General features: G+C 41.7%; 1 protein-coding gene across 7 annotated transcripts in view; it reads left to right on the top strand.

The window, feature by feature from the left end:
* Positions 1-16,534, top strand: part of ptprc (protein tyrosine phosphatase receptor type C) — a 29,605-nt gene extending 13,071 nt beyond the window's left edge. For all 7 annotated transcript variants that reach the window (XM_046300081.1, XM_046300082.1, XM_046300080.1 and 4 more), the window contains 24 exons: positions 1,525-1,650; positions 1,744-1,866; positions 2,010-2,147; positions 2,417-2,563; positions 2,839-3,050; positions 3,348-3,408; positions 3,668-3,776; positions 3,981-4,015; positions 4,193-4,302; positions 4,536-4,626; positions 8,403-8,479; positions 8,647-8,683; positions 8,931-9,028; positions 9,234-9,359; positions 9,832-9,989; positions 10,296-10,431; positions 11,372-11,521; positions 12,443-12,533; positions 12,910-13,043; positions 13,191-13,325; positions 13,443-13,565; positions 14,225-14,391; positions 15,057-15,192; positions 15,450-16,534. In XM_046300081.1, the coding sequence (XP_046156037.1) occupies positions 1,525-1,650; positions 1,744-1,866; positions 2,010-2,147; positions 2,417-2,563; positions 2,839-3,050; positions 3,348-3,408; positions 3,668-3,776; positions 3,981-4,015; positions 4,193-4,302; positions 4,536-4,626; positions 8,403-8,479; positions 8,647-8,683; positions 8,931-9,028; positions 9,234-9,359; positions 9,832-9,989; positions 10,296-10,431; positions 11,372-11,521; positions 12,443-12,533; positions 12,910-13,043; positions 13,191-13,325; positions 13,443-13,565; positions 14,225-14,391; positions 15,057-15,192; positions 15,450-15,785 (3,056 nt within the window). In that variant the 3' untranslated portion in view covers positions 15,786-16,534. The remainder of the gene's footprint in view (positions 1-1,524; positions 1,651-1,743; positions 1,867-2,009; positions 2,148-2,416; positions 2,564-2,838; positions 3,051-3,347; positions 3,409-3,667; positions 3,777-3,980; positions 4,016-4,192; positions 4,303-4,535; positions 4,627-8,402; positions 8,480-8,646; positions 8,684-8,930; positions 9,029-9,233; positions 9,360-9,831; positions 9,990-10,295; positions 10,432-11,371; positions 11,522-12,442; positions 12,534-12,909; positions 13,044-13,190; positions 13,326-13,442; positions 13,566-14,224; positions 14,392-15,056; positions 15,193-15,449) is intronic.
* The last annotated feature ends 10 nt before the right edge of the window (positions 16,535-16,544 follow it).

Here is a 16,544-nt window from a genome sequence, read left to right as displayed (position 1 = left end):
TATTTGGGGAGTTTCTCACATTCTTCTCTGCAGATCCTCTCAAGCTTTGTCAGGTTGGATGGGGAGTGTTGCTGCACAGCTATTTTCAGGTCTTTCCAGAGATGGTCAATCGTGTTCAAGTCCGGGCAACTCAAGGACATTGTCCCGAAGCCACTCCTGCTTTGTCTTGGCTGTGTGCTCAGGGTCGTTGTCCTGTTGGACAACGGCCCCAGTTTGAGGTCCTGAGCGTTCTGGAGCAGGTTTTCATCAAGGATCTATCTATATAATATATGCCATTTAGCAGACGCTTTTATCCAAAGCAACTTACAGTCATGTGTGCATACATTCTACGTATGGGTGGTCCCGGGGATCGAACCCACTATCCTGGCGTTACAAGCGCCATGCTCTACCAACTGAGCTACAGAAGGACCATACTTTGGACCATACTTTGCTCCATTAATCTTTCCCTCGATCCCGACTAGTCTCCCAGTCCCTGCTGCTGAAAAACATCCCCAGAGCATGATGCCACCAACATGTTTCACCGTAGGGATGGTGCCTAGTTTCTTCCAGATGTGACGCTTGTCATTCAGGCCAAAGAGTTCAATCTTAGTTTCATCAGACCAGAGAGTCTTGTTTCTCATGGTCTGAGAGTCCTTTAGGTGGCTTTTGGCAAACTCCAAGCGAGCTGTCATGTGTCTTTCACTGAGGAGTGGCTTCCGTCTGGCCACTCTACCATAAAGGCCTGATTGGTGGATTGCTGCAGAGATGGTTGTCCTTCTGGAAGGTTCTCCCATCTCCACAGAGGAGGTTCTTGGTCACCTCTCTGACCAAGGTCTTTCTCCCCCGGGCGGCCAGCTCTTGGAATCTTGGTGGTTCCAACTTCTTCCATTTAAGAATGATGGAGGCCACTGTGTTCTTGGGGACCTTCAATGCTGCAGAAATGTTTTAGTATCCTTCCCCACAATCCTGTCTCGGAGCTCTAAGGACAATTCCTTTAACCTCATGGCTTGGTTTTTGCTCTGACATGCACTGTCAACTGTGGCACCTTATATAGGCAGGTGTGTGCCTTTCCAAATCATGTCCAATCAATTGAATTTACCACAGGTGGACTCCAATCAAGTTGTAGAAACATCTCAAGGATTGATCAATGGAAACAGGATGCACCTGAGCTCAATTTCGAGTCTCATAGCAAAGGGTCTGAATACTTATAATTAATGTGCAAACATTTATAAAAACTTGTTTTCGCTTTGTCATTATGGGGTATTGTTTGTAGATTGGTCAGGATTTGTATTTATTTAATAAAGAATAATGCTGGAACATAACAACTTGTGGAAAAGGGAAGGTGTCTGAGCACTTTCCAAATGCACTGTATCCTCTTATAAGATTAGTCCAAATGAGGACTAAAAGAGATCCTAATAAAGTCAAATATCAAAGGCTGTGGCCACATTGTACACGGCTGCTGATAAACCATCATTTGTTAACCAGTATCACTATTTTGTCTCTTTTGTGCATGGCTATAATTAAATCTTTCCTATTTTGAAACAGAGTATTCTACAGTCGAACACTCTCCCAATCTAGAATTCAAAAACGTACTCCCTGTTGAAATTGTATGGAAAAACAAGCCAAAAAACTGTAGCCCTAAAGATCTGGACATTCATTACACCTGTGAAGGTAAAAATAATGTTTCCACATTTCATATGAATTTACATATGATAACAATTTATTTTTTCAAAGGAATCAGTAATATTCTTGTTTTTGTCCCAGGAAACAGCAGGTCTATCAACTTGACTGATTTGGAACCCTTTCAGAAATACAACTGTAGTGGAAAGATTACTCACAACAGTAAAGTCATCAGTACCAAGTCCATTGACGTTGAAATAAAATGTGGTAAGTTATTATACAAACGTTTTTTAAGATAAACTCTCCCTCGACTTAAACATTTGAATACTGAAAATAGCCTATAACAAGACATAACATGCATTTATTTCAGTATCACTATGATCATATTATTCTTATATTTCACTCCGTAGAAGTGGACATTACCAAAACGTCTACAAACACAAACACCTCCATAAGCCTTAAATGGACCAATCACAGCATTAACTGCCCCAGAAATACTCAGCTATTTCACTCCTGCGTTTCCTGTAGAATTGGGGCTGAAGTTAAAGGTAAGCTACAATTTTCAGAGACATTTTAAGTAATTATTTTACCCACCAAACAAATTAACCTTATTTTAATGATAAGTCCCTATGGAAAACACAGGCATGTATGTTTTCCTAAAGATGTGGTTGCCTTTACAATTGTATGTCCCTGGCAGCTTGTCAAACAAGCAGTTGCCTCAGGTGGGAGATGAGATCATTTATATATATTTAAAACAAACAACTAATTGATAAGAATTACAGATCAAGCTTTGACTCCTTTTTCATCCATTTTTCAGATTTTTACAACACGGATGAATTACATCATGATTTTAATCAATTGCAGCCGTTCACAAATTATATCTGTTCAATTGAGCCAAGGTACAAAGGCATGAGCTACGATACACTCAAAAAAGTGTCTGAGACCATCCAAACTGCACCTGGAGGTAAGTGTGACATATACGTTGCATGTATCATTTCATTCACAATATATAGCAATATGATGATTTTGAACATACTGCAGCAATCTTTCCACGATGCAAATGTTGAAGTGAAGGGTGCTGAGTAAAAATGTTTCTGAACCGTAGTAAATGATCATAGAAAATGAAGTGGAAGAATGCAGTTCACAACAGGCCTATATGAAATAACTGCTTCATATCTGTTGGGATCTGTGGACAGGATGACCATAATGTAATCTGTTGCCTATGTTTGTGTTTGACAGTACCTGATGAGGTGGGGGGAAAACCGAGTGTGACTTATACTCAGAACAATGCTTTTACCATTATATGTGAGGAATTAAAGCAAGTTCAGTGGAAGGGAAAAGAGAAGTGGTACATTGCAACGATCACTGGGTCTGAGACAAAACCACAAAAACAAACAAAATGCAATTTTACATTTGCGGACCTCGGCTATTTAACAGACTACACAGTTCAGGTACGTTATTCAACATTCATACAGTAAAACCTAATGTATTGACTATGCTGTAATATATGGTGGCATTAGATACTGCTGAATGAAATGCTCTATGTACTGTATGTAGATGAGTTAAACAGAAGATGTAGAAATGGTGTTTCACCAGTATGTCTCTCAGGTAATGTGTTTACATAGTCAGGATGATCATTAACGAGAGTATTGGCTTGATTATTGTGTGTTCCTGTTAACCCAGTGGGTTTGTGGGAACCAGGAACTATTGTGATGGAAGGATCATACATGAATGTCTTCTTTTTTCAGATCGTTACATACAATGGGAAATACAAGAGTAAACCAATAGAAACACACATTACTACTCGCTGTAAGTAGTTTTACATTTCCAGAATCTTACGCAGAAGCCAGCAATAAATATACTCAAGTCGGACTGATTAAAATGATACACATTGTAGGAATATTACCTTTCTCTGACTCCAATTTATAAAATAATATGACTTTGACGAACTGTATGAACAAGTAGCCGTTTATCCCTCCTCCTCCCTCCATTCATGGTAGGGTAAACAGCATTCAGTGTTGCTTTTACATTGTTGAGTCCCTTTACCACTCTTCTCATCTGTTTTCAGACTATGACAAAGCTGTGATTGGGTTCCTTGTGTTCCTCATCATCCTGACGTCTCTGGCTCTCATCTTCGTTCTCTACAAGATCTACATCCTGCAGCGCAAGAAGTCCAAGTAAGTATATAGTCAGTTCCTGTCTGACAGGAAGTCTCTAAATGCTACAGTAGGCTTCAGATTACCTTAAGATTGTATTTGAAGAGGTAGCTGTGTAAGTAGTAGCTTTGTTAGATCCATTCTAGTTTGGCTATTTAGTGCTGTAGATTATACGGTACAGGACAGTAGATCTGCTATCCTCTGATATTACTGTTTGTTCCACAGCAACAATGATGAACAGATTGAGCTGATTCAGCCAAGTAAGTGAATATTTCTTCCAATTTGATCAGATTGAGACGCTCTTAAACAGAGCCATCTACTTTAAGTGCATAGAGACACACGCTTGCTGAACTCCATCAATCATTAAAACCTTTCAAAAATATACAATCTCTTCCTGTTCCTGTATGTTTGGGTTGGCATTGATTGGTGTTTCCTAGGTGATGAGGAGAACCTGCTGAACGTGGAGCCAATCGGATCTGAGGTGCTTCTGGACGCCTACAAGAGGAAAATCGCCGATGAGGGACGTCTTTTCCTTCAGGAGTTTCAGGTGAATGTTCGAATCCCACAACCTCCTGGCCAATCAGCAGTCTCAGACACGTAGGAAAAGACACAAACAAAGGAAGGTTAGAAATCAAATGGTAAATGACTCTGGATTTACTGTTTCTTTCGTGACGTGTTGAGTCTATTTATGGGCAGATACTTACTGTATGTTTCCCAGACACCTAACCTCAGCTCCAGTGATTCCACCATTCAGCTCACAGATCCCATCTCTCCCTACAGAGCATCCCCAGGATCTTCAGCCGCAACACGGTCAGAGAGGCCAAGAAGTCCTGCAACCAGCACAAGAACCGCTACGTAGACATCCTCCCATGTAAGTGGTCCGATGTGAACACTGCTGTCCCAAGGCAGAACACATTATCCTATATGAACACTGCTGTCCCAAGGCAGAACACATTATCATATATGAACACTGCTGTCCCAAGGCAGAACACATTATCCTATATGAACACTGCTGACTGAAGGCAGAACACATTATCCTATGTGAACACTGCTGTCCCAAGGTAGAACACATTATCCTATATGAACACTGCTGTCCCAAGGCAGAACACTGCTGTCTGAAGGCAGAACACATTATCCTATATGAACACTGCTGTCCCAAGGCAGAACACATTATCCTATATGAATCCTGCTGTCCCAAGGCAGAACACTGCTGTCCCAAGGCAGAACACATGATCCTGTATGAACCCTGCTTTCTGAAGGCAGAACACATTATCCTATATGAACACTGCTGTCCCAAGGCAGAACACATTATCCTGTATGAACCCTGCTGTCTGAAGGCAGAACACATTATCCTATATGAACCCTGCTGTCTGAAGGCAGAACACATTATCCTATATGAACACTGCTGTCTCAAGGCAGAACACATTATCCTACATGAACCCTGCTGTCTCAAGGCAGAACACATTATCCTATATGAACACTGCTGTCCCAAGGCAGAACACTGCTGTCTGAAGGCAGAACACATGATCCTATATGAACACTGCTGTCTCAAGGCAGAACACATTATCCTATATGAACACTGCTGTCCCAAGGCAGAACACTGCTGTCTAAAGGCAGAACACATTATCCTATATGAACACTGCTGTCCCAAGGCAGAACACATTATCCTATATGAACCCTGCTGTCCCAAGGCAGAACACTGCTGTCTGAAGGCAGAACACATTATCCTATCTGAACACTGTTGTCTGAAGGCAGAACACATGATCCTATATGAACACTGCTGTCCCAAGGCAGAACACATTATCCTATATGAACCATGCTGTCTGAAGGCAGAACACATTATCCTATATGAACACTGCTGTCCCAAGGCAGAACACATTATCCTATATGAACCATGCTGTCTGAAGGCAGAACACATTATCCTATATGAACACTGCTGTCCCAAGGCAGAACACATTATCCTATATGAGCACTGCTGTCCCAAGGCAGAACACATTATCCTATATGAACACTGCTGGCTGAAGGCAGACACATTATCCTATGTGAACACTGCTGTCCCAAGGTAGAACACATTATCCTATATGAACACTGCTGTCCCAAGGCAGGACACTGCTGTCTGAAGGCAGAACACATTATCCTATATGAACACTGCTGTCCCAAGGCAGAACACATTATCCTATATGAACCCTGCTGTCCCAAGGCAGAACACTGCTGTCTGAAGGCAGAACACATTATCCTATCTGAACACTGCTGTCTGAAGGCAGAACACATTATCCTATATGAACACTGCTGTCCCAAGGCAGAACACATTATCCTATATGAACCCTGCTGTCTGAAGGCAGAACACATTATCCTATATGAACACTGCTGTCCCAAGGCAGAACACATGATCCTGTATGAACCCTGCTGTCTGAAGGCAGAACGCATTATCCTATATGAACACTGCTGTCCCAAGGCAGAACACATTATCCTGTATGAACCCTGCTGTCTGAAGGCAGAACACATTATCCTATATGAACCCTGCTGTCTGAAGGCAGAACACATTATCCTGTATGAACCCTGCTGTCTCAAGTCAGAACACATTATCCTATATGAACACTGCTGTCCCAAGGCAGAACACATTATCCTGTATGAACCCTGCTGTCTGAAGGCAGAACGCATTATCCTATATGAACCCTGCTGTCCCAAGGCAGAACACATTATCCTGTATGAACCCTGCTGTCTCAAGTCAGAACACATTATCCTATATGAACACTGCTGTCCCAAGGCAGAACACTGCTGTCTGAAGGCAGAACACATTATCCTATATGAACACTGCTGTCCCAAGGCAGAACACATGATCCTATATGAACACTGCTGTCTGAAGGCAGAACACATTATCCTATCTGAACACTGCTGTCTGAAGGCAGAACACATTATCCTATATGAACACTGCTGTCCCAAGGCAGAACACATTATCCTATATGAACCCTGCTGTCTGAAGGCAGAACACATTATCCTATATGAACACTGCTGTCCCAAGGCAGAACACATTATCCTATATGAACCATGCTGTCTGAAGGCAGAACACATTATCCTATATGAACACTGCTGTCCCAAGGCAGAACACATTATCCTATATGAACACTGCTGTCCCAAGGCAGAACACATTATCCTGTATGAACCCTGCTGTCTGAAGGCAGAACACATTATCCTATATGAACCCTGCTGTCCCAAGGTAGAACACATTATCCTATATGAACACTGCTGTCCCAAGGCAGAACACATTATCCTATATGAACACTGCTGTCCCAAGGCAGAACACATTATCCTGTATGAACCCTGCTGTCTGAAGGCAGAACACATTATCCTATATGAACCCTGCTGTCCCAAGGTAGAACACATTATCCTATATGAACACTGCTGTCCCAAGGCAGAACACTGCTGTCTGAAGGCAGAACACATTATCCTATATGAACACTGCTGTCTGAAGGCAGAACACATTATCCTATATGAACACTGCTGTCCCAAGGCAGAACACATTATCCTATATGAACACTGCTGTCCCAAGGCAGAACACATTATCCTGTATGAACCCTGCTGTCTGAAGGCAGAACACATTATCCTATATGAACCCTGCTGTCTGAAGGCAGAACACATTATCCTATATGAACACTGCTGTCTGAAGGCAGAACACATGATCCTATATGAACACTGCTGTCTCAAGGCAGAACACATTATCCTACATGAACCCTGCTGTCTCAAGGCAGAACACATTATCCTATATGAACACTGCTGTCCCAAGGCAGAACACTGCTGTCTGAAGGCAGAACACATTATCCTATATGAACACTGCTGTCCCAAGGCAGAACACATTATCCTACATGAACCCTGCTGTCCCAAGGCAGAACACTGCTGTCTGAAGGCAGAACACATTATCCTATCTGAACACTGCTGTCTGAAAGCAGAACACATTATCCTATATGAACACTGCTGTCCCAAGGCAGAACACATTATCCTATATGAACCCTGCTGTCTGAAGGCAGAACACATTATCCTATATGAACACTGCTGTCCCAAGGCAGAACACATTATCCTATATGAACCATGCTGTCTGAAGGCAGAACACATTATCCTATATGAACACTGCTGTCCCAAGGCAGAACACATTATCCTATATGAACACTGCTGTCTGAAGGCAGAACACATTATCCTATATGAACACTGCTGTCCCAAGGCAGAACACATTATCCTGTATGAACCCTGCTGTCTGAAGGCAGAACACATTATCCTATATGAACACTGCTGTCTGAAGGCAGAACACATTATCCTATATGAACACTGCTGTCCCAAGGCAGAACACATTATCCTGTATGAACCCTGCTGTCTGAAGGCAGAACACATTATCCTATATGAACCCTGTTGTCTGAAGGCAGAACACATGATCCTATATGAACACTGCTGTCCCAAGGCAGAACACTGATGTCTGAAGGCAGAACACATGATCCTATATGAACACTGCTGTCTCAAGGCAGAACACATTATCCTATATGAACACTGCTGTCCCAAGGCAGAACACTGATGTCTGAAGGCAGAACACATGATCCTATGTGAACACTGCTCCTCTCAGATCAGTGATGTTATTTCCTTATGTCTCGGTCCAATCAGACGACTACAACCGTGTCCAGCTGACCAGTGGTAATGGAGAGACTGGCTGTGACTACATCAACGCCAGCTTCATCGACGTAAGGAACACTTGTTTGGTTATTTGCTTTTAACATTCATGTTATCTCATAATTTACCTACATGGTAAAATAGTAAATATATAGTGATTACTATACATAGTAATTAGTAATGATACCAACTTATTTTGTACCTATTGTGTGCTGTGCCAAATTGTCTTTCGTTACAGGGTTTCAAGGAGTCTAAGAAGTACATCGCAGCTCAAGGTTAAGGGCTGTTTTTACTGATGATTATCTTTACACACTGAATCGTGTAGTGTTGTGTTGGCCTTGCGTCTTTATTCTGCAACGTTGTGCGTGTGTGTGCGTGTGTGTGCGCGTGTGTGTGTGTGTGTGTGTGTGTGTGTGTGTGTGTGTGTGTGTGTGTGTGTGTGTGTGTGTGTGTGTGTGTGTGTGTGTGTGTGTGTGTGTGTGTGTGTGTGTGTGTGTGTGTGTGTGTGTGTGTGTTTGGTAGGTCCCAAGGAAGAGACAGTGGGGGATTTCTGGAGGATGGTTTGGGAGCAACAGTCCTCTATCATCGTCATGGTAACACGTTGTGAGGAGAGTAGCAGGGTAAGCAAATAACAGTAAAACGGTTCTGTTTGTACGCTTAACACGTTTGTGTGCATGTTGCTCGGGTTTGCAAAGCAGAGCTTCCTTTCGATTACACCCACGGCTCAAACCAGAACAACAGGAAAAGACAGCTCGTCCTCTGAAGATATTTTCCTATGACATTTAACTGGCATTTACCTGTTTCTGTGTTGTTTTCCCCCTGTAGAACAAGTGTGCCCAGTACTGGCCGTCTCCTGAAAGGGAGGTGGAGATCTTTGAGGGGTTTGTTGTGAAGCTGAACAGAGAAGAGCACTGTCCCGATTACATCATCCGTCACCTCAGCTTGACCAACGTGAGTCAATATTCACAGGGTTAATACAGCGATATCTTTTAAATACACAAACACGGTAAAACAAACATTCTCTTGATAAACTGCCAAAACTAAACTAAAATTATATATCAAAGTCACTGAATGTCTGATTAGGATTAAGATACAAATGGTATGAAGTTGGCTGGTCACCCCATGCACCTCTATACAGATGTAGGATCTTCATTTGATTACCCTGTTGTTGCAGGAAATGCAAACCTGTATTTGAGTTTTAAAAAGGCTTTTAAAGTTTGTAATTTCCACTTTAAAATGTCAGACTTAATTTGCCCTAACAAAAAATACACCAATCCCTACAAAAATGTCCATTAATTATATTCCACACCATAATTCAGATTTCCTGTTACTGCAGGATTATTTTCCTGCTGTGAGAAACTGGTCAAATTAAGATCCTACACCTGTATGTACGTGTGGTGTGTGTGTGTATGTGTGTGTGTAGAAGAGGGAGAAGAGTGCAGAGAGGGAGGTGACCCACATCCAGTTCACCAGCTGGCCAGACCACGGCGTGCCGGGAGAGCCACACCTCCTGCTGAAGCTGAGGCGACGTGTCAACGCCTTCAAGAACCTCTTCAGTGGACCCATAGTCATCCACTGCAGGTAGAAAACCACACACACACACACACACACACACACACACACACACACACACACACACACACACACACACACACACACACACACACACACACACACACACACACACACACACACACACACACACACACACACACACACACACACACACACACACACACACACACAGGACTGTACTTTATATTTGTTGACCTCTCTTTATTCAAAATGTTTTTTTTGCCATTTTTCTATTACTGTTGGGAGTTTTTGTGTCCAGAATGAGATATTTGTGTGTGATTGTTCATAATTTGACCATACTACTTTGTGCAGCGCTGGAGTGGGGAGAACAGGCACCTACATGGGCATTGATGCCATGATGGAGGGGCTGGAGGCTGAGGGCAGAGTGGACATCTACGGATACGTGGTCAAGCTACGGCGCCAGAGATGCCTCATGGTTCAAGTAGAGGTAGGTTGTCATCACATTAGACTAAGAGTTTCTATCCATTAGACTATGATGTGTATATTAACCTGTGTGTATTATTAAGTATTAATGTGTATATTAACCTGTGTGTATTATTAAGTATTAATGTGTATATTAACCTGTGTGTATTATTAAGTATTAATGTGTATATTAACCTGTGTGTATTATTAAGTATTAATGTGTATATTAACCTGTGTGTATTATTAAGTATTAATGTGTATATTAACCTGTGTGTATTATTAAGTATTAATGTGTATATTAACCTGTGTGTATTATTAAGTATTAATGTGTGTATTAACCTGTGTGTATTATTAAGTATTAATGTGTGTATTAACCTGTGTGTATTATTAAGTATTAATGTGTTTATGAACCTGTGTGTATTATTAAGTATTAATGTGTGTATTAACCTGTGTGTATTATTACGTATTATGGTGTGAATTAACCAGGGTGTATTATTAAGTATTCATGTGTGTATTAACCTGTGTGTATTATTAAGTATTAATGTGTGTATTATTTAGTATTAATGTGTGTTAACCTGTGTGTATTATTACGTATTAAGGTGTGTATTAATGTGTGTATTATTGTGTATTAATATTAATGTGTGTATTATTTAGTATTAATGTGTGTATTATTAAGTATTCATGTGTGTTAACCTGTGTGTATTATTACGTATTAAGGTGTGTATTAATGTGTGTATTATTGTGTATCAATATTAATGTGTGTATTATTAAGTATTAATGTACGTTAACCTGTGTGTATTATTACGTATTAAGGTGTGTATTATTGTGTGTATTATTAAGTATTAATGTGTGTTAAACTGTGTGCATTATTGCGTATTAAGGTGTGTATTATTGTGTGTATTATTATGTATTAATGTGTGTATTATTAAGTATTAATGTGTGTATCAACCTGTGTGTCCGGTCAGGCTCAGTACATCCTGATCCATCAGGCTCTGATAGAACACAACCAGTTTGGAGAGACAGAGATCTCCCTGGCAGAGCTGCACACAACACTGGGCACACTCAAACAGAGAGACCCCGGTAACGAGCCTACTCTGCTGGAGGCAGAGTTCCAGGTCAGTCTAACTTATTTACTTATTCCTTCTGTTATTACTTCCTGTCCCTTCATCTATTACTTCCTGTCCCTTCATCCATTCTTGCTTCCCTCTGTCATTTCTTTCCTCTGTCATTTCTTCCCTTCTTCCATCCACTGTTCCATTCCCGTCTTTCCTATGTAATAAACGTGTTATCAGAGTACTTCCACTAGTTTTCTGTGACTGTTCTGTGATGTAGAGACTTCCACTAGTTTTCTGTGACTGTTCTGTGATGTAGAGACTTCAACTAGTTTTCTGTGACCGTTCTGTGATGTAGAGACTTCCACTAGTTTTCTGTGACTGTTCTGTGATGTAGAGACTTCAACTAGTTTTCTGTGACTGTTCTGTGATGTAGAGACTTCCACTAGTTTTCTGTGACCGTTCTGTGATGTAGAGACTTCCACTAGTTTTCTGTGACCGTTCTGTGATGTAGAGACTTCCACTAGTTTTCTGTGACCCGTTCTGTGATGTAGAGACTTCCACTAGTTTTCTGTGACTGTTCTGTGATGTAGAGACTTCCACTAGTTTTCTGTGACCGTTCTGTGATGTAGAGACTTCCACTAGTTTTCTGTGACTGTTCTGTGATGTAGAGACTTTCACTAGTTTTCTGTGACTGTTCTGTGATGTAGAGACTTCAACTAGTTTTCTGTGACCCGTTCTGTGATGTAGAGACTTCCACTAGTTTTCTGTGACTGTTCTGTGATGTAGAGACTTCCACTAGTTTTCTGTGACTGTTCTGTGATGTAGAGACTTCCACTAGTTTTCTGTGACTGTTCTGTGATGTAGAGACTTCCACTAGTTTTCTGTGACTGTTCTGTGATGTAGAGACTTCCACTAGTTTTCTGTGACTGTTCTGTGATGTAGAGACTTCCACTAGTTTTCTGTGACCGTTCTGTGATGTAGAGACTTCCACGGTACAAGAACTGGCGGACATTCAACACAGGGATCAACGAGGAGAACAAGAAGAAAAACCGCTCCTCTTCTGTTATTCCATGTGAGTACAGCATTCAGCCAGATCCAGCACAGTATCATTTGTTGTTAATAATTATAATAATAATACATTTAAGTTTAGTTCTATTAATTGTCCAAAAGTACGGCCTGCTTTCTCACTCTATATTTCCATAAAATCTTCACAAAAATGTCTTACTGTATGTCAATCCCAAACATTCTATGAACTTATGAAAATGTGAAAATGACCATGTTTTTTTTAAAAGATGTCATTCTTCCTTGGGGTGTATATGAACTGAATGTAGTACGATTTCATGTTGCTAAAACGCTTTCAGTTTCACTTTAAGAAGTCTTCCTTGAAGAGTTCCTCAGATAGGTTTCCCTTCCTAAAACTGATTGGTATTTGAAACCATTCCAATCAGACGACTACAACAGGGTTCTGGTGAAGCTCGAGGACGAGAGCAGCCATGACCAGGACGACGATGACGATGATGATGACTCTTCTGACGAAGAGGACGAGGAGTCCACCAAATACATCAACGCCACACAGATAGATGTACATACCACATTTTACATTTGAGAAATTTTAAGTAATTTAACAGACACAAGATGTGAGACAAAAATGGATCTCACTCAAAATGATTTTCACTCCAAATGGAATTGAATCCCGTGAACCATTTAAAGTATGTTCATCTCGCTTAAGGGTTACTGGTGTCAGAGGAGTCTGATAGCAGCCCAGGGTCCTCTAGCCGACACCACAGGAGACTTCTGGCAGATGGTCTTCCAGAAGAAGGTCAAAACCATCGTCATGCTGTCAGACCTCACAGAAGGAGACCAGGTGGGTCCCAAAACAAGGGGGGGGGGTCTAAGAACCTCTGTTATACAGCAGTGCTATTCTAATGCATTGTGTGGATGTATTGTTTGAGTTAGTCTGTGTTTTTCTCTGCATTCGTAGGAGTTCTGTTCAGCGTACTGGGGAGAGGAAAAGAAAACCTTCAGGGACATCGAGGTGGAGTTGAAGGCCACAGAAACCCTCCCAGCGTACACCACTCGCAGTCTCCAAATCCGTCACCCTAAGGTAACTGGTAACTAACCGTAGGGAACGTCTGGGGGCTGTTCCCACTTATGTACGGCAGACAATGTGATGTCTCTCCTCCAACTTAAAAAAAAAAGTATCTTCATTAAGAACTTAAGGAAATTAAAATGTGTTTGTGTCACTGTTTTAATATTGGCCTTTGAATCCAAGAAAGACCATGGAAAGTATTATGAAAGGTAAGTAAAGTGAACCTGAACTCGACTTGGTGAAACCCATATTACCTCGTACCCCTGGACATTTTTATTTTACCTTTATTTAACTAGGCAAGTCAGTTAAGAACAAATTCTTGTTTTCAATGACAGTGGGTTAACTGCCTGTTCAGGGGCAGAACGACAGATTTGTACCGTGTCAGCTCAGGGGTTTGAACTTGCAACCTTCCGGTTACTAGTCCAACACTCTAACCACTAGGCTACCCTGCCGCCCCAGTACTCAGTACTGGTACTCCTTATATACAGCCTCGTTATTGTTTGTGTTGTGTTACTATTTCCTTTTTTATTGAGCAAATATTTGTCTTACTGTTGGGAATGGGCTCTCAAGTAAGCTTTTCACTGTAATGTCTACACCTGTAGTATTCCACGCATGTGACCAATAAAATGTGATTTGAAAAAGAAAGAAAAAAAAACCCCATCCTGTCCTTACAGAGGAAAGACAGTAGGCAGGTGAAACAGTACCAGTTCCTGAAGTGGGCGGGACGAGAACTCCCAGAGAAGCCTCAGGATTTGATGGACATGATCAAGAACATCAAGCAGACCTGTGGCTATGGCAACAGCAAGGCAGAGAGGATCCTGCCTGTTGTGGTCCACTGCAAGTGAGTCACAGTCTCAGAGCCATTCTAGACATGGTTTACATATCTGCCTGCTCTTGGAGGCATCTGGATTTGTAAGATGAGTCAAAACCTTACTCTTTACTGAATCAAAACCCTACTCTTTACTGAGTCATTGCCCTACTCTTTACAGAGTCAATGCCCTACTCTTTACAGAGTCAATGCCCTACTCTTTACAGAGTCAATGCCCTACTCTTTACTGAGTCAATGCCCTACTCTTTACTGAGTCATTGCCCTACTCTTTACTGAGTCATTGCCCTACTCTTTACTGAGTCATTGCCCTACTCTTTACTGAGTCATTGCCCTACTCTTTACTGAGTCATTGCCCTACTCTTTACTGAGTCATTGCCCTACTCGTTACTGAGTCATTGCCCTACTCTTTACTGAGTCATTGCCCTACTCTTTACTGAGTCATTGCCCTACTCTTTACTGAGTCAATGCCCTACTCTTTACTGAGTCATTGCCCTACTCTTTACTGAGTCATTGCCCTACTCTTTACTGAGTCAATGCCCTACTCTTTACTGAGTCATTGCCCTACTCTTTACTGAGTCAATGCCCTACTCTTTACTGAGTCATTTCCCTACTCTTTACTGAGTCAATGCCCTACTCTTTACTGAGTCAATGCCCTCCATCCCTCCAACTTCTCACAGTGATGGCTCGTCTCGCTCCGGGGTCTTCTGTGCGTTGTGGAACATCATGGACAGTGCCGAGACAGAGAAACTGGTTGACGTGTTCCAGGTGGCCAAGGCTCTGCGCAAGGAGAGGCAAGGCATGATCCACAGCCTGGTAAGTAGGACACATGTTGGCCTACTGTACCCTGATCTGAACAAATACTGTTGCACATTTCCAAATTGTATTGTGGGTATGATGTAAATGTGTCAAATGCAACATGCATTAGGACTATCTGTTCGTTTCTGTTCCAAGGTAGCTTATCATCTAGTTCAGCCACGGTCTCAATGAGGATTGTCCCTAGAAGGGTGAGTGTTGGTATGGTTCTCTCTCTCACCGCTGTCTGTCTGTCTCTGTGTGTGTCACCCTGTCAGGAGCAGTACCAGTTTCTGTATGACGCCGTGGAGGGATCGTTTCCTATTCAGAATGGGGAAGTGAAGCAGCCAGCCACCGCCCCAGCTGCAGCAGCTGACTCCATCCAGGTCGTCAACGAGACCAAAGCAGAGCAGCCTGCCAGCGCTACCACAGCCACCCAGCAGGGGGCAGAGATGGTGAAGGAGGCAGTAGAGAGCACTCCCCTAGTGGCAGGGAAAGAAGCAGGTGCTGCAGCAGATGGCAATGAGGATGAGGCTAAAGAGCCAGGTAGCCCTACAGAGAAAACCCCTCTGGAGGGGTCTAGTAACGGCCCCGCTGTCACCCTAGAGGTGTGACAGAACCTATATAAAGACGCTTGAACGGGATATTAGTACTTCAGTGCCTTTTACAGTGTTAGTGTTCAGTGGTCAGTAGATGGATATAGGAGAGTTGGTATATAGGAGTTGGTATACTTGGTTTAATTACTCCTTGAATGTATTATACATGTAAAGCTTTCAGTTGAAGTTAACATGTGTTTTGAAATGGATTTTTATGCCATTTAAAAAAATGTTTTTATAGCTTTATTTCTGTAAAATTATGACTTGGCGTATTTTCAGATTCAAACTAAGGGCTTTTTTTTCAATCCATATCGTGTAAATTCAGCACAAAAGCCAAATTCACATTTTTTTTAAAGGAAATATTCCTGCTTTGGCAGAGACGGCATTCACTGTAATATGTCGGCTCAATTGGAAATTATCTTTACATTTTGACCACGAAATCTGTAACGCTTCAGCGATATGGTTTGAATAGAGCCCTAAATTACGTATTGGGGCCATGGGAGGGTAAACTGTGTTAGAAATTGCAAAATGTGTGCTATTTTGACAAGCAAAGTAAATGGAAAACTTTGCACTACATTGCTGTTTTCAAACTACAGTTCTCTTTTATTTTTGCTTTTTTAGTATATATTGATAAATGGTTAAGTGAAGGCTGTCATTTTAATATTAGGTTCGCTATTTTCTGTACTATCATAAGCGTAAATCAAATGTGTATATTAATTTAGAATAAGCAGTACTTTTGTTCTGAAATAAAGGAGTGTGAAAACGTTTCACAGTGAA

Source organism: Oncorhynchus gorbuscha, linkage group LG15 (genome assembly GCF_021184085.1).
Source record: "Oncorhynchus gorbuscha isolate QuinsamMale2020 ecotype Even-year linkage group LG15, OgorEven_v1.0, whole genome shotgun sequence".
In the NCBI taxonomy this organism is placed as follows: Eukaryota; Metazoa; Chordata; class Actinopteri; order Salmoniformes; family Salmonidae; genus Oncorhynchus; species Oncorhynchus gorbuscha.
This window is presented reverse-complemented; position numbering and strand designations above follow the sequence as displayed.